A 22,889-nucleotide genomic window follows, 5' to 3' on the forward strand; every position below is an offset into this window, starting at 1 on the left:
ATCAGCACCGCCCACATTCGTCACATCTACCAATGCGACCAATCACAGAGCTTGCGCTATGCATGGTTGCGACGTGTGGTTACATTTTTAAGAGGTACGTGTCAGCCACGGCGAGGGCTATGCGACCGTTGAAGGCTGTGCTGGACAATACGAATGCACTTGAAGCTGAAGTATAAATCAGCCTTAAGGGAAGCTGCAGTCAAAAAATTACTATCTCCTGCTGACCACCAAGTCATGGGTTGAGGAATTTCTCTCTTTTTTTTTTTTTTTTTTAGCCAAAAAGCCGGATAATTGTTGGCCAGCAAGGTTTAGCATTACTAACTGACAAGGATACACACCTGAACTGTGCTTCTACAGATTTCCTCCATAGAAAGAAGTGCCAGAAAGGACAAATTTATGGATTTGTGCTGAATGGTAGCATCCCATAACAATTGATGGTACCTATAACAGTCAGTGTTTTTGTGTGCTTTTTATACAGTTTCTATTCAAATTTGCAGCTCAAGTGCAATTAAAGTCTAGATTGAAACACAAAGTCAAAGTATAAATAGCAGAAGTCAACAAATAGATTTATACTACCAGCAAATGTCTAAGTAAATCGACACTGATTACATAAAAGCAGACACTTGTGTGTTATAACTCTGTCACCAATGACTAAATCGCTGAGGAATATCCACAAGATAATGTTAGATGTAAGAATTGGAGCACTGACACAGACTACAAAGCTACAAAAATGTTTATGCATCGTAAGTGCCCACAATTTGCAGTTTGTGATCATATCTCGGTTCTGTTGATATGTGATCCAAATGTTTGTAGCTTAAAACAGCTGCATTTTTGGGGAGATGTCAGTGTAGTTGCCATTACGGCCCATTTTTTTTGCTAGCCAGGTATTTCGTTACTGAAAACTATCAATTGGGCAGCATCAGGCCATCAGTCAGCATCTGTCTGGCTAGTTTGTTTGCTGTGTTCCACATGTAACCTCTTGTCGAATTAGCGTCACAACTCATTGGCCTGATTCAGCAAGTAGAATCAGTGTCAAACACTGGTGAAAAAGTACTCTAATTGGTTGTTCAGCATTGAATCAAAGCGTGAGATCAAAAACTGAAGTGATGTAACCAAATAAACAATTCAAGTCAAGGGCGAACACGAAGCAATTTTGTTGTAGTTTTGATGCATTTGTCAAATATTTTCAATCAGTCAATCTACGTTCCTACTCTTACCTATGGTCATGAGCTTAGGGTCATGACTGAAGGCACAAGATCTCGAATACAAGCGACCAAAATGAATTTCCTTCGCAGGGTGGCAGGGTACACCCCTATATACAGGGTGAGGAGCTCGGAAGTAGAGCTGATGCTCCTCCACATCGAGAGCAGTCAGCTGAGGTGGCTCGGGCATCTGTTTTGGATGCCTCCAGGACGCCTACCTGGGGACCTGTTCCAGGCATGTCCCACCGGGAGAAGGCCTCGGGGAAGACCCAGGACACGCTGTAGGGACTATGTCTCTTGGCTAGCCTGGGAACACCTCGGGATTCCTCTGGAGGAGCTGGAGGAAGTGTCTGGGGAGAGGGAAGTCTGAGGTTCTCTCCTAAGACTGCTGTCCCTGCGACCTGGCCCCATAAAAGCGGATGAAAATGAATGAATTAATGATTTGCACAAGCAAATCTCTTGTGATGAGTGACAAGTACTGTAAAAGTGGTACTAAACGCTGTTTTGTAAGTGTGCATCGCAAGTTACAGTTTTCCTTATAGTCGGCTGCCTTCTGTTTGATGTGTTCACACGCAGCTTTTTGGTCCTGATGCAGCCGATGTGAACCAACAACACAGTTAATTTATGTTTAGCGCTTTAGCATTAGCTTGGTATGTCCTAGGCTTAATACATCTAAAATTTGTAAGCAATTCAATGTTTCTTTTTTTTGCATAGGTGATGACTCTCAAATCAGATCCCCGTCAATGTTGCAAAGACTCCTGACACTCCCTTCCCAGTTGCTTGAGGGTGACGATGAGTCAATGGATGCTGCTCCAAGTGTGGAAGCATCCACAGAACCAGCCGATTCACAAAGCAGCAAAGGCCCAAAGAGTAACCAGAAGAAAAAGGAAGAAGAGAATGAAGATGAGGAGGACGACGAAGATGACGACGAGGCCACACCGATGCGAGTCCTCAAAACACAAAGGTAGGAGGAAATCCCATGCTTGCAAAGAGTGCGGGCGAAAGTTCAGCCGGGCACATCTTCTCAGAGCTCACCGGCAAACGCACGAGGAGACGCCCAACCGGTGCCCACAATGCGGAAAGAGTTTCTCCCAGTCTTCGAGACTCCAGGCTCACTTACGGACGCACACGGACAAAATCATGTGATCGGGGAATTTAGGAAATTAATTGAAAAAGGGAATGTTTGTTGCAATTTGGTCGAGACGGTAAATTTCATTTCAAGTTCTGCTGAAGGAAATGCAAAGCTTGTAGCCTTTTTTTTTTGTTAGTTTGAAGATACTCTAAGGATCTTCAGATGCTTTCTACCTTCATTTCAGTTCCCTAATTTTAGGGATTCAAATATCAACTGAAGAAACAACAAATGTCAGTAACGACAAGCTGTGTACGCATTGTATATCAAAGTAGGGCTGTACAGACCATCAGAATAAGATCGAGACTTTTTTTCATTGAGTGTGACTTTCTTTTTCGTAACACAAGGTTTAAAAGACCTTTGTAAATATTTCAGACATTATATGAAGCTGTTGTGTAACAGGAAAGGAGCGCAGTTGTTACGTCTCTTGTAGCATGCTGGTCTTGTTTTTTCGTTTAACAAAGTTTTGAATGTGATCGAACAAACCAGAGTTAGTGTAACGCGACTCCTGCGATCAACGCGACCATCTTTTCTGATTTTGTACTCAACATGAAATACCTCTTACGTTTTGATGTCATACTGGATTTTTTGGATATTTTCATCAACCTGTCACAATGGATGGAAGATGGTGTACAGAACAGAAAATGCACAATAGTCAACATTGCATGACGTGCACAACCATGGAACAGTTTGCAAGCAGGATGAAGATGAAAAGAAAAGTCATTTGAAAGAAACTTCAAGTTCCTAATCCATCATATTCACAAGGAGGATCTGACTTTCCTGATATCCTCAATTAGAGTAGCGTCTTCCTGTACTGATTACGTGTAGTGTTTGCTCTACATCTTGAACTTGGAGTAATGCTCAGTTGTTGATATGTTATTTTTTTCAGTGTCAATGGCATATATCTGAATATGGAGTCTTCCATATGGAAGTAGTTACCATTTCTAAAATGGCGGACGGACCCTATATTTACACCCTACATCGACGGGAACAGTAACAGCGGATTCCCACTTGTTATGCACATTCCCGATCTGGACCCTGAAGTTTTACAATATCCCTGCCAGTAATAAGCATGATGGGAAAAAAGTACAAGATGTTACTCTCATTTCTTGGATCAATACCTCATCGGTGGGACCATATCTTTTGGGACTTCTGCAATATTAGAAGTTAAGATCTGAATCAAAAAAAGTTTACAAAATGGAACGGGACCGGCTTTTGGCCTACGCATTATTTGACTGTGCATTTAAAAATGTGGCATTTTTTTTGTTTTATGCTATCTATTGTCCCCATAGGAAGGTACCAAGGACTTGCAACCCAAAGATTACAATGAAGGGAAACCTTTTTTCGACCACATGTACTTTTTTATTAATGTTATTACTATTATGGGCCATTACATGTTACATCATGACTTTTAAGCTTCTTTTGTACTGAGTATCTTCATTAGTAGATTATAATGAAGTATGTCATCTTTTGCTAGTGCCTAGATTTAACCGTTCAATAAGCTGATTAGTTCATTGTTTAGCACCCTACCCTTTGTTTGGATACTAATTATAACTAGTTCATACTCAGTGCTCAGTTCTAGATTTTCTTTAACCGCGTAGTCAGTGATGCTAGTCAGTTCTGACTTCTTTGTGATTACAAATGTAAAAAAACTTAATAGATGAGCATAGAAAAGACAGTTCGCCAAAAAAAATAAACGCATATTTCCTTTTGTGGCCAGAATGACATTGAATAATGACAACTGGTTTCATTAGTAAAGTCTAAATTACTCTAGAGTTGTTGGAACTGAACAGGGATTGGGTATTTTAGTACAGCCCAAAGTATTCTTCTGTTTTTTTATATGTGTATATGATGTAGATTTATGAATGCCAATTGCTGCGTTTACATTGTTAATCTTAACAATAAACTTGGACGACGCATCATCGTTTAATCATAATAATATTAATAATAATAATGGCTAGTTCTGTAGCTATGAAAGACATTAAAAATCCATCATCATGACTTAACGCGAGAGAATATAAACTTATGTTTTAGTTTCGTGTTAATGGCAATATGGACAGACTTTTAATTTCAGACAGCCAGCCTCAGTGCTTCTGGTCTTTCCATTATACAACTGCCATGTTTACAGTTTGATTTCTTTAAAATCAGTGATCTTCACTGCCTGTTAGATACACGGTATAAAGTGGGTCTCAGACCGGACAAGAAACACAACATTAAATTACATTTTTCCCCTGGCATGTCTTTAAAACATGACCGTTTATTTTACCCCAATATTTTCAATGGAGTTTCTGCACTTGCCTGCAGACCCTGATGGTATCTTTCATCTCGTTTTACACTTAAACAACTAAATGAACGCTTAACTCTATTTTACTGAATGTATTGTAATTATATTACAAGATTGATGCTGTAAAAGGAACCTTATGAAATTGAAAATAGTCTGATTAAGCTTAAAAGTCTATCATTGGCTGAATAACACTAGCTATGCATATACCCCATAGATAATGGAAACAAAGCTCTAGAACAAGCAGTTTACACTGTGTTTTCATTTAAAAACAAGTATTTTTTTTTGTATGGTTATGCCTGGGTAGCCAGTTAAGTTATAGTTTAATCACTCTTTCTTTCCATGGTATTATGGAGCAGCTGAGCTACCTTTATGGTAACTAGAACCCAGAATTGGTGCAAACTAAACTGAAACTTAACTGGCTAGCCTGCTAATCTTGCGTCATGGTACAGGCCCTTGCTGTTTACACTACTCGGGCATATTCAACCCATGAAAATAGAGCATTTTGAAAATGCAGAAGACCCCATTTTAGTTTGGAAATGACGGCGATCATTTAGTATAGGTGAACTGAAATGCAAACTTTTGAAAACCGAAGTGTGGCTATCCACAGTTACTCTTTGACTGGTGTTCTGGACTTGCGTATCATTCCCTGATTGATCAGGTGCTTTTAATATGATCACTATACAAGCGGTTCAGCTTTGACACCTTTCGGGCCATTTATGAAGTGATAAATTGCTTATGTGCTGTATGGAGGGAAAAATCTTACTGGGTGCTCACAATACTGTGCTGGGGGCAATTTGCATCACACACACACTGTATGCATATCCTAATGCAGTGTTTCTCAACCACGTTCCTGGAGGACCACCGGCTTTGCAAGTTTTGGATGTCTTTTTTGTCTGTCACACCCATTACAGGTCTATCAGTCTCTGCTGATGATCTGAATCAGGTGTGTTTGGCTAAGAAGACATGGGCTGAAATCTCCTACTACACAGTAGGTACTGCATTTGAATTTAAATGTACTACTCGACTGTTAGATAAATACGTACTACACAGTATGAATGCGAGTAGGATGATTGGAACTCGGAAGTACTACATACGTCGTTTTGTCATGATCACGTGACCTGTCCATGTCAGCTGTGTCGCTTCACTCCCATTCATGAATTCTCTTGCGATGCATCATGGGATAGCGTAGCGTCCATCGGATGCGTACTTCAGAATCTCACCAGGAGGAGTAGATCATCCGGGAAGTTCTTGCATACTGATTTTCGAATTCAGGCATGCTACTCAGCTCGCATACTGTTTTAGCGTACTATATAGTATGGAAGTATGCGATTTCAGACGCAGCCATGGAAAATGTTCAGAGCTGGTCCTCCTCCAGCAATGTGGTTGAGTAACACTGCCCTGATATGCGTATAAAAACCGAAATATACTTTGGGCTTAAGGGCATTTTCACACCTGTAGATTCTTTATTTTGTTTTAAAGTAGATTCAATTTCTTCTTGTCTTGGATCACTTTCTCAAGGCAACATTTCTAAATAGGCCAACATTGGCAATAAAGTCACATGCGAGTAAACTGCCATGTCATTGGTCATAGCGTCTCTGTTTATATTCCAGATTTTCGCTCATCTGTCAGAATAGAAAGACTAAAATACTGCAGATTTATGATGGTTTTCTTGCCTTTAAAAAAAAAAGTGGTTTAAGTAGTTGTGAAATATTAGTCCGGCCAAATTTTACATTGTCCTTTTGAACTTTAGGGTATTGCATGATTCATTCTGATAGGTATTAGCAAAACTAGTACTAGCTAATATACATGATTCATCGTAAATCATGATAAAGCATGGTCCACTGAGTTTTAAGGTTTTCTCACCACTCCATAGTTTGCATTCAAGTCAGCAAAGTGACCACGGAGCAGTTGTTTGGTGCAAATCTGACCACGATTGCCTTCTTCATTTTATGCCTAAACAAACACAATCTTTTTAATGCACCAAGACATGCTCCAAAAGAACAAAGTGTGAAGTTTGGTGTATTGACATATACACTACCTGACTAAAGTCTTGTCGTCAATCCCAGTTGTAAGAGCAACAAATAATAACTTGACTTCTAGTTGATTGTTTGGAAAAGCAGAAGGTAGATTTTTCAGATGAATCCCAATCATCACAAATACTGCAGAAGATCTACTGGAACCCACATGGACCCACGATTCTCACAAGAAATCAGTCAAGTTTGGTGAAGGAAAATCATGGTTTGGGGTTACATTCAGTATGGGGCGTGCGAGAGAGCTGCAGAGTGGATGGCAACATCAACAACCTGACGTATCAAGACATTTGTGCTGCCCATTACATTACAAACCACAGGAGGTGGTGAGTTCGTCAGCAGGATAGCGCTCCTAATACTTCAGCCTCCACATCAAGTTTCTTAAAGCAAGGAAGGTCAAAGTGCTCCGGGATTGGCCAACCCAGTCACCAGACATGAACATTATTGAGCATGTCTGGGGTAAGATGGAGGAAGCATTAATTCTAAAGAATCTTGATGAACTGGGAGTGACAAGACTTTTGTCTGAGCAGTCAGACCTTACTGTCCCAATAAAATAATTCAAAATCAAGGCATGATCATAATTTATTTTGTTAAAATAAGTGCAATCTAGAGGTCTTTGCCTTTTTTATATAAGCCACTTTTATACCAAATGATCACCTAGAAGTCAAGTTATTTGTTGTTCCTAAAACTTGGAAAGACAACAGGACTTTTATCAGGTAGTGTATTCTAAGTCACAATAAACAATTTAAATGACCATTGAAGGACTTCAATTTTGCCTTTGACAGCCGCTTGTAGGCTCATCTATTTATGACCACCAATTAAAGAAAATTAGCATGCAAATTCTTTTTCAGGTGTAGCTATTTATTCAGTTAGTACTGGTGAATGTGTGATGCGGTTTCTTGTAAAAACGACATTGCAACTTTGTGCTGTATGTAGTGCCTGAAATTGTGTGCGCGTCTGCAGTCGGTCGGGATGGAACTTACCTGACTGGCATTGATATCATAAATTGGTCGTTTTTTTTTTTTTTTTTTTATGAAGCAAAGCAAACAGAAGCCAAACAATCTGTAAAATGAGTTTGTGATGCAGTCCTTCATTCGCCCACAGATCTGCATTATTCCTACAAACGTACTTGAGAATTTTGGTGTTTTTTATGTTATGCATGATGATGACTTATCCTTTTTTTTACAAATCTGTTTGTGTATTGAAAATAACACTTGTTCTTATACCAGACCAATTGGATCAACTCTTTTTCCATGGATTATGTTATTAGTTTTAAGTTACAGCATAGTCGCTTTGAGTGGAAACCTAAGAGTTCAGCATTTGACCATGAAATGCTTAGTATTAATTTTCTTTTCCCATTTCATTTCTCTCTTCAGTATATATTTTGCACTGTTTTCCTGTTACTCCAAACATCCATACCTCAGTTTTGTCAGTTGTCTGAAAGCATTACTTTGAAATCAGAGGGTTTTTTATTTTATCAGTTCATTATCTCAGGACTTGTTCATGTCATTTTAGCATATTTGGGTTTACATTCAGCAATTTTTGTAGAAATTTACAGGTCTACATTTAAAAAAAGTGATTGTCAAACTGATATTTGTGACTTTTAGAAAGTGCACAGGTAATTATGAACCACGTACATGGAAAATAAATGCTAAATCTTGTCAGTGTTGCACAACATTTTGGTCAGTGATCAGATGGTTACAAAAGGGAAGTTGTGTATATTTGTATTTTTGATTGGATGATTTTGTGAATGCCTGTTTTTTTGGAACCAGCATTTGATTTAATTATTTTTTTTATCTATCACTGATATGTCTTTTAATGTGACTGGAAGTAGTTGTATATTTGAATTATGGCAATACATTAAAAGGTGGGAAAATGCAGCTGTTACATTGTTAATTTTCTATTTTAATTATTGAATCGTATCAACCAAACAGTCTGCTATGGTAGGATTGGTTGTTTATCTCTACAGTGTATTTCTGAACTGGACAATAGCATGAATCTTAAAGGAATAGTTTTGTTAAAGATCGCTCCACATTTCAGGGCTCATTTTACATCTCCCCTAGAGTTAAACTGTTGAGTTTTACCATTTTTTTTAATCCATTCAACCCATCTCCAGGTCTGGTGGGAGCACTTATAGCTTAGCTTGGCATAAGACATTGAATCGGATTGAACCATTTGCATCTCACTGAAATAATTCAAAGTTTTTCGAAAGTTTTGCTATTTTAAGCTTTACTCTTTTGTGGTTACCTTGTGTGCTAAGACTAATGGTGTATGAAAAGTTGTTTCCTAATTTGTCAGTGCGCCTGTTGTCACGGTGCAGAAAAACTCCTTAAATGAGTTTCTTGTCATATCGACTTTAAACAGAGCAACTTTCCATTTTCCGTCTGTCTCTGTACACGATGTAACAACAGTAGAGTCCAGCCTTAAATGGGAAAGCTATTGAAACTTAAAAAAATGTGAGATGCTAATGGTCTAATCTAATTCAATGATTTATGCTAAGCTAAGCTAAAAATGCTTCTGTCAGACCCGGAGGTCAGCTGAGTGGATTCAAAAACAGTCAAACTCAACATTTTTAAGCAATTTTAAGCTTTACTCTTCTGTGGTTACATTATGTGCTAAGACCAATGCTTATGAAAAGTTTTCTAATTTGTCAGTGCGCCTGTTTTTCCATGGTGCAGAAAGTTTCCTTAAATGACAGGAATGTTTCTTGTCATATCGACTTTAAACAGAGCAACTTTTAATTTTCCGTCTGTTTCTGTACATGATGTAACAACAGTAGAGTCCAGCTTTAGGAAAACTATTGAAACTTAAAAAAAAAAAGTGAGATGCTAATGGTCTAATCCAATTCAATGATTTATGCTAAGCTATGCTAAAAGTGCTTCTGTCAGACCCGGAGGTCAGCTGAGTGGATTCAAAAACAGTCAAACTCAACATTTTTAAGCTATTTTAAGCTTTACTCCTCTGTGGTTGCATTGTGTGCTAAGACCAATGCTTTATGAAAAGTTTTCTAATTTGTCAGTGCGCCTGTTGTTGCCATGGTGCAGAAAGTTTCCTTGAATGAAAGGAACGTTTCTTGTCATATCGACTTTAAAAACATTGCAACTTTTAAATTTTTCTGTCTTTCTCATACACAATATAAACAACAGTAAGAGGTCCAGCTTTAACATAGGAAATTATTAAATCTTAAAAATATATAGAAATAAAAAATGTGAGATGATAATGGTCTAATATGATTCAATGATTTATGCTAAGCTAAGCTTAAAGTGTTTCTGCCAGACCTGGAGGTCAGCTGAATGGGTTCAAAAACAGTCAAACTCAACAGTTTTAAGCTATTTTAGGCTTTCGTCTTCTGTGGTTACATTATGTGCTAAGACCAATTGTTTCTGAAAAGTTGTTTTCTAATTTGTCAGTGCGCCTGTTGTTGCACGGTGCAGAAAAACTCCTTGAATGAGAGAGAACGTTTCTTGTCATATCGACTTTAAACAGAGCACTTTCCATTTTCCGTTGTTTCTGTACACAATGTAACAACAGTAAAGTTCAGCCTTAAATGGAAAAACTATTGAAACTTAAAAAAAAAAGTGAGATGCTAATGGTCTAATCTAATTCAATGATTTATGCTAAGCTAAGCTAAAAATGCTTCTGTCAGACCCAGAGGTCAACTGAGTGGATTCAAAAACAGTCAAACTCAACAGTTTTAAGCTATTTTAAGCTTTACTCTTCTGTGGTTGCATTGTGTGCTAAGACCAATTGGTTTATGAAAAGTTTTCTAATTTGTCAGTGCGCCTTTTTTTGCCATGGTGCAGAAAATTTTCCTTGAATGAGAGGAAAGTTTCGTCATATCGACTTTAACAGAGCAACTTTTCATTTTCTGTCTTTATCAGTACACAATATAACAACCGTAAGAGTCCAGCTTTACATAGGAAATTATTAAATCTTAAAAATATATAGAAATAAAAAAATGTAAGATGCTATTGGTCTAATACGATTCAATGATTATGCTAAGCTAAGCTTAGAGTGTTTCTGCCGACCTGGAGGTCAGCTGAATGGGTTCAAAAAACAGTCAAACTCAACAGTTTTAAGCTATTTTAGGCTTTCCTCTTCTGTGGTTACATTATGTGCTAAGACCAATTGTTTCTGAAAAGTTGTTTTCTAATTTGTCAATGTGCCTGTTGTTGCCACGGTGCAGAAAAACTCCTTGAATGAATAACTTTCTTTGTCATATCGACTTTAAACAGAGCAAACTTTTAATTTTCCGTCTGTCTCTGTACATGCTGTAACAACAGTAGAGGTCCAGATTTAGGAAAACTATTGAAACTTTTAAAAAAATTGTGAGATGCTAATGGTCTAATCTAATTCAATGATTTATGCTAAGCTAAGCTAAAAGTGCTTCTGTCAGACCCGGAGGTCAGCTGAGTGGATTCAAAAACAGTAAAACTCAACAGTTTTAAGCTATTTTAAGCTTTACTCTTCTGTGGTTACATTGTGTGCTAAGACCAATTGTTTATAAAAAGTTTTCTCATTTCTCAATGCGCCTGTTGTTGCCACGATGCAGAAAAACTCCTTGAATAACAACTTTCCATATTCCGTCTGTCTCAGTACATGATGTAACAACAGTAGAGTCCACCAACAGTAAAACTCAACAGGTTAACTTTAGGGGAGTTGTAAAATGAGCCTTTTTTTTTTTTTTTTAAAACAGTGTAGTGTTATTTTATGCATGGATGCACAGATGTGCAAAAGGCAACCAATAAAATGACCCAAAGGGTTTTCTTTTTAATAAATTCTACAGTAAAGTCCTCCAGCTAGATGCAACTTAAAAAAAAAGCCTTCCTGTTTGATGCTATTGTGATTTGTCTAAGCAGTACAGCTGTGTGACGCTTGCAGTTAGATCTCTATCAGTTGTGGAAATTGCTACACACTGCAGTGTGTGTGAGATGCGAAAGACGCCAATATTCAAATGTTCTTTTTAAAGAAAGGATTGCTTATTTGAACATTTTATTTATTTAAAACACTAACTTTTACCTAAGATTTTTTTTTCTCTGTCAGAAACCAGTTTAAAAACTGTAGTTTTACTGTTGTAAACAACAAAATGAGCGAGGAGTGAGTAAAGTTTTATAGATGCTGTAAATCAGCTACTTAAATCTCCCTGTTTTAATGATGATTGATTATTTCTTTCCTCTGAGGTCTTGCTGCCTCTTAATCTTTTGAATTTGTTTCTTTTTTAGCCCTGTTGGCGGATCACCCAAAGCGTTTTGTGTCAAAAGCAATGGGGAAAACACTGGTAAACAGCTACCTACAGTTAGAATCACTCACCAGCCTGGTAACATCTGTGATCATTATTTACTTAATATTTGAATTATTTATATGTTGTGCATAATCCCATTTATCCAACCGTTCTGTCTGGTTTCTCGACTCTGATTGGCTGATAGCCGTTGGATATTCTGCATTATCAGAACTCATACAGCCTCTTCACTCTTGTGTATTACTCCGCACACAGTGACAGCAGATCAATAATCTCATTAGTTTGATAAATGATGCAGCTGTTGGACAACAGTGTACTTTTGAGGCTTTTAGGATAGATGTTTAACAGTAGTTTCTGCTGTTCTGACATAAGCTGCAGATGTGAATGAACGGTGGAAGAAAGTAGTTCCTTATACAAAAGGATTTTGAGACTCTCCGTAGTTGATATCCTTTTTTATATACATGATTATGTCGTCTGTTGTATAAACACAATACCACATGAGCAGCAGTGCGAGTTGGCTGTATATCGTCACTGGTGGGACGCTAAGGCATGCACACCTACCACCAGTGCCGATATACTGCCATAGCGCACTGCTACTCGTGTTATATTGCTCATTTATAGTACAGGCATTCATGCAAGTAATGTATAATCAAGTATTATTATGAAAAGCTAATTTGGGCATATTTCCACTTCATAACTCTTTCTGTACACTTTTTAAAACAATGGCATCTGGTTGAGAAAATAATTTAGTAATTTGTCATTTGATATCCACTTACATCTTTTATATTTCATTCAAGCGTCTTCTTTACATAATCATATCATTTATTTATTAGATTTTGTTTACATTATTGTTTAATATAATTGCTATATTTACACATTGGCTATCGTTTCACAGCCCTATTGTCCTTCGCAAAGGAATGCAGGTCTCCTCATTTACATAATCATCGTTTAATGCTAATCACGCGATATTTATTAATCCACTTCACTGTAAAGTGCCCGAGCATTTGATGTTTAGCTTTTGTCACGAAGCTTATCCTTCGGGTGATGTATGAAGATAACATTTAAACGAGTCGGAGAACATCTGGCAGCGCAGAAACCCTGTTATCTTAGTCCGTGCAGATGTTTATTTCATTTCCCCTCGGAGTCCTCCGGTTTAAAAAAACGCGCATTTGTCGGAAGTAAACAAAGTAGCAGCTTAGTAAAACGGCGAAGCTGCGCGCGCATTTACATTTTTACGACGGAAGTGGAACGGCTGAAACCCGGAGGAAAGCGACAACGGGAGTGAAAACGAAGCGGAATTAGTCAATGAGAGGGAGGAGAGAGAGAAAGAGAAGGAGTGTGTGCGACAGGGAGGCTGCTGGACGCTGGGGCCGAGGTGGACGTGGCGGGTCCGGTAGGGGTTTGATGTGGGTTCCGCTAACGTCGTGTTGACGGCCGAAAAAAAAGCAATGAACAGGTAAAAAGAAAGAGAGAAAGTCGCCGATGCGTCCTTTCAAGCTGTTTTCATCTATTTTATCTCCTCCTGATAGGTGGTGATGAGAGTGTGCACGAACAGTCGTGCAACTCAACAACACATACGCGCTTCGGTCGCGTTTTTGCATTGTTACGCAAAGGTGAGCGAGTCGACGTTTGCGTTTAAAAGTTGCAGCTGGCCCAACTTTCCCACAGCGGATCGCTCAGTTGGCTGATGCAGCTCCGTTCAGCTACAAACAAGATGGCCACTGGCTCGCGCACGCTGAAGCTGTGGCATTTTCACCCTCCTGCCTTTGTATGTTCTTCATCACCACCGCTGGAAGCACCGAAACGCGCCCTGCGTGCCGATGTACCCGCTATTCGACACACGCTCCGTGCTCGTATCGCGCGTTCACCGTCCCCGGTCGTCATGAATTAAACTGTTACGTTGTAGGAAAAAAAATGCTAAAGATTTATTATGTGCAAAACGCCGCCAGATTCAAGAAAGGCAGCAGAAAAGTGCATGATGCGTGGCGAACTAGCGAAGCTGCCTTTGACTAGTTGCTTGATTGTTTTTTTTTTACCTTAAGTGAGCTTCGACTAGATTTTTTTCAATCCACATCTATGTTAAGCTTTTGTGTATGTTTTTTATTCAGTATTTCGATTTTCGCCGGCCTAAAATGTGCACTTTCAGACACACATTTACTCGGATGACACGACGCTGTAATTACACCAGCGCGAATCCAGCTCTTTTGTTTTGTTGCTTCATGCATTTACTTGCTTTTCATATCATTTGTGATTATCTTTCGTTATAAAACCTGACGTGAACATCTGGTTGTAATGCTTATCTAATGTGTCAGGCCGACTTTGACATCCTGAGGTGTAGATGCTCATGTCAGATTGAAGGTTTTCATGCATGTTTGCTATAAGCATTGATTAGTGTGCTGCATAGCAAATACGCACCATGTGTGTCAATATGTTGTTATGCACGAATACATTTGTCACATGCATTCAAGACACAGCCATTTTGAAATGACGTTTGAAGTGCATGCAAAATATATCAAATGGTGTGAATGTTTAATTGATGCCTTGACTTGTGTAGATTGACATTTAACACAATATCCTGCACATGGATCATTCAAATCATATTGGAATAATTGGATTTGAGTTCAGTACACACTGATGTTTGTGACCAAAATAATTACACGAGAGAATAAGTTGTGATTAGTAATGGACGTAAAGCAATATAAGTTTGCATGAATTTAGTTTATTTTGGAAAAATGCATTAAAGCTAGCCTAAACATGACATACTGGTTTATAATATGACAGACTTGACAAACTACTTTTCCCATCATGCTCTGTTGTATATGATAAAATGCATCAGTTGTGCACTCACTTTGTTTGTTTTGTCATGATTATTGTGCAAAAAAACAACCTTCCCGTTTGTTTGGAAAAGATAAATCTCCACTCATCTTAAATCTTTATAATCAAGTACTTTCAGAACAATTTTCCTAAATCACAATTCCCCAAATCCACAGATAAAGCACAATCACTGTTTTCTGTATCAGGGAGTCATTTTTTTTTACTACAGGACTATGGAGTAATTAGAGTATAATGGAACTCTTGCTGGAGGTGTTGTTTTACCTAAATCCATGTGCCCCTGTGCATTTTATTAGCATTAATAATAATTAATATGTTAGTACATGCCTATTTCTACTTCATGGGGATATCAAACTTGGGTTCCTTAGCAAATTACTGGCAAAGTTATTAATTTTAAATCATTAAAAGAAGTCTTTAATCTTGTTCATTAAATTTTGTTTCGTGTCCCCCTCATCCAGGAGCCAGGGGACTCACGGTTGTTCCTAACCCAGGACAGAGGTTGCCGTGGCAGCAGTGACAATCCCCACTCAGGAACCCCACTTTTATCTCTGAAAGTAAGGTATCGTCCTCATAACGGAAGCTTCGGTCAGACGGTGGACTCGCTTCCACCAGGATGGCGGAGTTGGAGACAGAATGCATCACTTTAGGACTAAATAATTTAGTGTCTGAATGCGGCACTCCTCCGCATGACCCTTTACACTCGGATTGTGCCACGCCGACCCTGACCATGCTGTCGTCAGAATGTAGCACCCCAACGCTCAGCTCGCTGGCCTCGGAGATCGTGGAGCCCATGGCCATGCTGCCGTGCATCAAAAGCGAGCCGGACCTGGACCCCATACGCACCGTGGATCTGTCAGTGATCCAGCCCCTGAGCACGGCCGAGCTGGGCTCCGACCAGATCAAAATGGAAATCAGCGGCCTCGACTACATTAAATCCGAGCACCACAGTGACCTCCATTCCTTTCACAGCACGGAGCTGGACTCCTACAAGTCACACTATGAACCCAGCCTGGTGTTCGATTACATTAGCCACGTCTCGGACAGCCTGGAGTACATCAAGTCGGAGCATCACTCGGATCTGCACAGCTACTACGCCAGCGAGCTGGGCACTATCAAGACCGAGTACGAACCCATCTTCATGACCAGCCACATCAAGACTGAAATGAATGGCTTGGAGTCCATCCACATGGCGGAGCTGCGCACGGAGCTCAACAAACTCCGGCCGGAAACCCTCATCGACGGCATGGGGAAGCTAGACTCTGATTTCTCCTCCAACACTCTTTACGAACTCACATCAGTCCATGCGAACAAAGCGCAGACAGCGCACCACCCAACCAGCACAAAAGGCCACGGGCCGACGCCACGCAAACCTCGTAACCCCACAGGGGAGAAACCGTTCTCTTGCACTCAATGTGGGAAGAACTTCAGCACCCTGGGGAACCTGAAAACTCACAAGCGCATCCACACCGGCGAGAGGCCTTACACTTGCTCCCAGTGCGGGAAGAGCTTCGGTCAGGCCGGCAACTTAAAAAGGCACCAGCTCATCCACACGGGGCAAAAACCTTACACCTGCGCGCACTGCCCGAAGGGTTTCACCAAAGCGGACGACCTCCGCTCGCACCAGCGGCTGCACACAGGCGAAAAGCCTTTCAGCTGCGCTGAGTGCGGCAAGAGCTTCAGTCAAACCAAGGAACTCAAAGCCCACCAGTTGAGCCACACGGGAGAGCGGCCCTTCTGCTGTTCGCTCTGCGGCAAGAGCTTCAGCAAAGAGACGAGTTACCGCAATCACCAGCAAATCCACATGGGCGAGAAGCCGTACAGCTGCTCCCAGTGTGGCAAATCTTTCAGCAATTCAGGGGTCCTCAAAACGCACGAGAAGATTCACTCCGGGGAGCGACCATTCGGCTGCACCCAGTGCGGCAAGCATTTCGGTCGCTTGGGACATCTAAAAGCACACCAGCAGATCCACACGGGCGAGCGGCCGTACACCTGCCAGCAGTGCGGCAAGAATTTCAGCCAATCAGGTCATCTCAAAGCACACGAGCAGATCCACAAACGAGAACGGCCCGATCTTAGCAGTGGCAGCAGTCTCAGTAATGATAGTAGCTAAAAGAAACCTCATTACGTCTCAAAAGTATTACTCCTTTGTTTGTTTTTTTGTTGTTTTTTTTATAAAAGCTACAATATATATAAATATATTATAAAATATATATGTTTTCATACTTTACGTCTCCTCTTCTTTTTCTTACTCTTCTTTTGGGTACAGTCGTGACTGATTTTCTGATCTGAAAGTGTCTATGTTTGGGATCGGTCAGCTTACAGAGAGTCTTTGTATCTTGTCTGATCTGTGTTGTAGTGAGTGCCATTCTCTAGTTTTCTTTCCTCCAGTAAAATACTCAGTGTACACGTTTATTGATAATATGTAATTCTTCAACCATGTACTGGAATGAATTATTAAAGAAACTAATGTTTAAAAACTGATCATCTGCTGCCATTTTTTTATTTTATAAACATCTGAATGTGTTTGCTGAGCATTTGAAGAGGTTTCTTGTCAATAGTGACTCATAAATTTGAATGCAAAATGGTTGATTCAACTGTTGAAGGGATAGTTCACCTAAAAATGAAACGCAAAAGTTGAACAAAAAGGAAGATCTAATGAGAGCCGCTGACTTGCGTAGTATTTTCAGTTTCTATGACTTTTTTCCTTCAACATTCTTCAGAATATCTTGTTTAGTCTTCAACAGAGTAAAGAAATTCATAAATGTTTGGTACCACCTGAGTAAATGTTCATTTTTTGATGAACTACCCCCTTTAACAATTTAATAACTACATTAAAAAAAAACTCTGTTACAGCTGATGTGTGTGGTGCAGATTCAAGTGTGACTATTTTAATATTTGAGGTATTTCAATAGTTAAAATGCCATCAGTGAAATAAAGTTTAACAGCACCTGTAGGTTTGTTTACTTCTCTTCCAATAAACGCTGGATTTACTGCTAAAGCACAAAAAACAATGTGAAAATGTCATAAAGAACATATTTTTACAAGTAACTAAGCCAAAGCTTTATTTAAAATTTTTAAAACTGGTATCAGTCGTTCAAATGTTTTCTGATTTTTATATTTACATGTCATTCTTATGAGTCATAAAGTGTTCAGCACAATTTGTTGACTGTAGCCTTAATCATCTGTGTGGAATTTCTTACACAGAGGTGTTTGTTGGAGAAACACAGTGCACATATGCTTTCAATCAGATTTGTTTTTTTTTTTTAAATACTTAATCCACAACAAAATAGTTTAGCAGCCATAAAGTCTTTATCAGATATGATAGACCAAGAAATAGTTGTTTTTTTTAATGTTTAAAGTCAAGTGCAATTGCGTTCATTCCAATAGTTCAAGGGATAGTTCACCCAAAAATGAGAATTCTGTCATTTACTCAACCACTATTTTTTCAAACCTATTTGGCTTTTTTTGTTCTTCTGTTAAATCTAAAAGAAGATATTTTGAAGAAAGCTCCAAAACGGTACCCATTGACTTCTACACTACCAGACAAAAGACTTGTCGTCAATCCCAGTTGTAAGAGCAACAAATAATAACTTGATTTCTAGATTTTTCAGATGAATCATCTGTTGAACTGCATCCCAATCATCACCAATACTGCAGAAGACCTGTTGGAGCCTGCTTGGATACAAGATTCTAGCAATATCTGTCAAGTTTGGTAAAGGAACAATCATGGTTTGGAGTTACATTCAGTATGGGGGCGTACGAGAGATCTGCAGAGTGGATGGCAACATCAACAGCTTGAGGTATCAAGACACTTGTGCTGCCCATTACATTACAAACCACAGGAGAGGCAAACTCTTCAGCAGAATAGCTCTCCTCATACTTCAGCCTCCACATCAAAGTTTCTGAAAGCAAAGAAGGTCAAGGTGCTCCAGGATTGGCCAGCCCAGTCATCAGATATGAACATTATTGAGCATGTCTGGGGTAAGATGGTGGAGGCATTGAAGATGAATTCAAAGAATCTTGATGAACTCTGGGAGTCCTGCAAGAACGCTTTCTTTGCCATTCCAGATGCAGAGTCATTGCAGAGATGTATGGATGCAGTCCTCCAAGCTCATAGGGGTCTTTTTCCACTGCACCATGACTTTATATTCTGTACTGTACATTATTTCTGTTAAGTGACAGGACTTTTGTCTAAGCAAAGTCAGACCATACTATCCTAATTAAATCATTCAAAACCAAGGCATGATCTTATTTTATTTTGGTAAAATAAGCGTAATCTAGAGGCCTTTGCCTTTCATATAAGCCATTTCTGATACCAAATGATAGAAGTCAAGTTATTTTTTGTTCCTAAAACTTGGACAGGCGACAAGACTTTTGTCAGGTAAAGTATTTGTTTTTCCCATTATGGAAGTCATTGGTTACAGTTTTCCAACATTTTTCAAAATAACTTCTTTTGTGTTCAACAGGAGTAGGGACAGTCATAAAGGTTTGGAAACAATTGAGGGTAAACAGTGAGTAGATTTTCATTTTTAGGCAAACCACCCCATTAACAGTTTAAAATTCAGTCTCCACCATACATATTAATTAGCAGTTTTGATGGGCCAGTCTGTGCATGTTTTTTTTTTTTCTTTCTTTCTCCAGCACTGATTATATTTTCAAGTCCTCCGAGAATCGTTGAACTTGTTTTGTTAGACTCCAAATAGTTATTATGGATGTTTATCACTTAATTGGAGTCCCAGTTGTCTCCTCTTTCACAAGGGAGCCAGTCTAAAGTAGGTTAAAGTAAACTTAGCATAAACCAAAGACATTTGGATGTTTTGTTTTGCTGTGCGTGTCTTAAAATGTTGCAGATGTTAAAATATGAATGTTATTGTTCTTTTACAGCAGTTGTTATTGTCTGTCCATGCTTTATAATTATTTAAACTGCATTAAGCAATGTTAAATGGTTTCAAAGTGTAGTTAACTTAAGAGTGTAATGCGTTGCCAGCAGCTTCATGTTTTTTTAAGCATGTGGACTGATAATAGAAAAGCATAAAGGCTTGATTCCCACTGAACTCCCAGCTGTTCCAGGGTAATTAGAGAACTAAATGCATCTGTTGTGTACCAACCTGAATAACTTCAAGCTGTGTTTTGCCTAGCAGGATCTTCTGAGTCAGATCTGTGTTCATGCTTCTGGCTGATATTTTCTTTTGACACATTGGACGCCAAAAAGAATTTGAAGATTGCTTTCTGTGATGTGAGTGATTTTAATATATAAAGTAGTTATTAACATGGCTTTAATTTTAAAGGGACGTTTTTAGAAAGGTGAAAGAGTTCTTGATGTTTTTTGTATGATGCTTAATTTCAGGCACATGGTTTTTAGATCTGGTGGTCAGCAGAGGTCGCTGTCTTCTCGTCGTTTGTCTGCTGGCGTCAACATATCTGCTCATATTTCGAGATGATAACGCAAGTAATCAACACAACTTTTTGTACTTGTTTGTAAAAAAATTTGATCATAATTTCTTATACGCACATTTAAAGGCATAGTTCACCCAGAAATGAGAATTTCTTCACCATTTCTTTACATTCAAGTGGTTGCAAATCAGTTTGAAAAACAAAAGAAGATATTTTGAAGAATGTTGGAAACCGGTAACCATTGACATTTTAAGAAAACTAAATTACTATTGAAGTCAATGGCTACTGGTTTCCACCATGCTTCTGTATAGCCTATATTCTTTTGTATTTAACAGAAGTAAGAAATTCAAACAGGAGCGCTGTCGCCTCACAGCAAGGTCGGTGGATTGAGCCTCGGATAAGTTGGCAACCCCTGATTAATAAACGGACTAAGCCGAAAATTAAATTAATAAATGAAGAAATTCATGTTTTAAAGCAGTAAAGGAAGAGGAAATAGTAGCAGTTTTTAAATTTTGGGGTGAACTATGCCTATAAACCTATCCAACTGCATTTTTTGTGACCCAAAAATGGGTTACCCAGCAAATGTTCTCCTGAAGTTTGTTTTACTTTTCCCTTTGGTTGAAGAAATAAAATATAGAATGTTCTTTTGGGGTTTTCCTTTTTGCAAACATGAAATTCCCAGAAAACATTCCCAGAATGTTGCAAGGTGTTTTTTGATAACTTATACAGGACATTCCATTGTGTGTATTTTATGGCTTTTGCAACCATAAAAAACATCCAGAAAGTTGCAGGGTGATTATTACTAAAAACCTAAAAATAACTTGGAAAATAACTTGTCCATGGTTGTGTTTAGGTTATTTTTACAACCTAAAATTGATGTTTGCTACAGATGTAATTCATATGCTTTTTACAGCATGTAAGCTAACAATTCATAATTATAAAATATATTTTGCAGAATTACATGACTGAAATTTGTGAAATTAGCCAAAACAAGTAATAATGATGGGTGATGCGGTGGCGCAGAAGGTAGTGCTGTCGCCTCACAGCAAGAAGGTCGCTGGTTCCAGGTGCTCCGGTTTTCTCCCACAAGTCAAAAGACATGCAGTACAGGTGAATTGGGTAAGCTAAAATTGTCCGTAGTGTATGTGTGTGAATGAGACTGTATGGGTGTTTCCCAGAGATGGGTTGCAGGCATCCGCTGTGTAAAACATATGCTGAATAAGTTGGGGGTTCATTCCGCTGTGGCAACCCCTGATTAATAAAGGCACTAAGCCGAAAAGAAAATGAATGAATGAATGAAAGTAATAATGATGAATTTAAATTAATAGTAGCAATTCCTTCTGCTGTGGCGACCCCTGATAAATAAAGGGACTAAGCCGAAAAGAAAATTAATCAATGAGTTAATATAATGAGTTAATAATAATGAGTTAATATAATGAGTTAATAATAATGAGTTAATTACTGTTGTTAAGTATAGCCTATGCAGGTCCATAGCCGGCCTGGTGAATGGGGTGGTTCTTTTTTTTAAAAAGTGGTCTTTTTTGCAGTTATTCTCCTCATTTTCTTTTCATTTGGGGGTTAAATCCTGCATTTTAGAGACATTTTAAGCACAATTTTTTTTGGATTAGCTTGTCAGGTGGTCATCATAACCACAATTTTTAATGTATTAAACCCATTTGCTAATTATTTAGAATAAAGAAATATATATAAAATTTTATAATTTTATATAATTAATAATTATATAATAATTATATATATAATTATTATAGCACACATATTATTAGAAAAAAAGTAATATGTTAAAGTTTTAAATTAAAATCTGTAGTGTATTGGTATTTGCTAGACAAATAACAAACTGGCTAGCAGGTTCAACTTGTGTGAATTTGGCCTTTTTAATAATCATAAATTAAAACATAATAATAACGTAGATATTTTTATGGGTCATTTTTTTCATTCAAGAATAAGGTAAACGATTTAGAATAAAAGTTACTTGTAAACTGTATTCTTTATTTAACAACAATACAGTAGATCGGTAGTGAAAGATGACTTCATTTCAGATTCTGCTTGCGGTCTTTAAGTCTTTTTCGATTAGTTATTTTCACAATTTATGATGGCATAGGAGTCAAAATAAGACAAATGAGATCATGTATGGGACAAATTATAGACCTTTAGTGGACCCCCTTCCTTAAGCTCTCTTTCAGGGTGCTGATTTGTGTCGAATGTAAACCAGTAAATTGGCATTTTGCCTTTGCAGATATTGATAACAATAACTATAAAGTATTAATATTGTTTCAATTCACATTTTAATGAAGCAAATAAAGGACTGTTTGGAGCATTTTTTGTCGCAAAATGGCGTAGTCATCTACCTTGGATGAAGTGAAGGTGAGTAATCTAGAATTCACCGTAAATTAACAGCAAAATAATGTTTGAGGTGTGAACGATTACACGAAGAGCTCAACGATTAAACGTTAAATCGACGAGTGACAAAACTGAAGCGCGTGCTTCTGATAATTTGTTGTGCTCAGTTGTGGATGCTAGTGCTAGCTATCGTTCTTGATGTAAACAAGACTAATTCACCTAGTATTATTACAAATATTATTTTCTCTAATTAGCCAGAGTAACAAAAGGCCTACTAGACAAGTTTGGTGAAAATGAAAGATAAAACCCATGTCGAACTGAAAGAGCCTAAACAAACTTCGAGGGGCGCCACCTGCTGTTTTAACACTGTTTGTATTTTCTTGAATGACAAGTGAGATTACATCAAACACTTCAGTCAGAA

At 38.4% G+C, this 22,889-nt stretch overlaps 2 protein-coding genes across 3 annotated transcripts in view; both read left to right on the top strand.

Moving 5' to 3' along the window:
* Window positions 1-2,578, top strand: part of LOC130247035 (uncharacterized) — a 6,787-nt gene extending 4,209 nt beyond the window's left edge. Inside the window, exon 3 of the mRNA XM_056480216.1 lies at window positions 1,917-2,578. Coding sequence (XP_056336191.1) covers window positions 1,917-2,170 — 254 coding nt within the window. The 3' untranslated portion in view covers window positions 2,171-2,578. The remainder of the gene's footprint in view (window positions 1-1,916) is intronic.
* A 10,504-nt stretch (window positions 2,579-13,082) lies between these two features.
* si:dkeyp-113d7.1 (uncharacterized protein LOC407709 homolog) lies at window positions 13,083-17,197 on the top strand. Of its 2 annotated transcripts, none has more exons than XM_056479924.1 (2): window positions 13,083-13,340; window positions 15,175-17,197. In XM_056479924.1, exon 2 carries the CDS (start codon window positions 15,330-15,332, stop codon window positions 16,824-16,826), a length of 1,497 nt encoding a protein of 498 aa, XP_056335899.1. In that variant the 5' UTR covers window positions 13,083-13,340; window positions 15,175-15,329; the 3' UTR covers window positions 16,827-17,197. The 2 variants fall into 2 exon arrangements, with proteins under 2 accessions (XP_056335899.1, XP_056335900.1); XM_056479925.1 differs by lacking the exon at window positions 13,083-13,340 and adding an exon at window positions 13,557-13,652.
* Window positions 17,198-22,889: the final 5,692 nt, after the last annotated feature.

The sequence above is a fragment of the Danio aesculapii genome, chromosome 19, assembly GCF_903798145.1.
Source record: "Danio aesculapii chromosome 19, fDanAes4.1, whole genome shotgun sequence".
Lineage (NCBI taxonomy): Eukaryota > Metazoa > Chordata > Actinopteri > Cypriniformes > Danionidae > Danio > Danio aesculapii.

What these genes read in the sequence shown, in the direction of transcription:
- si:dkeyp-113d7.1 (XM_056479924.1), top strand. Translation starts at nt 15,330, where the DNA reads ATGGCGGAGTTGGAGACAGAATGCATCACTTTAGGACTAAATAATTTA.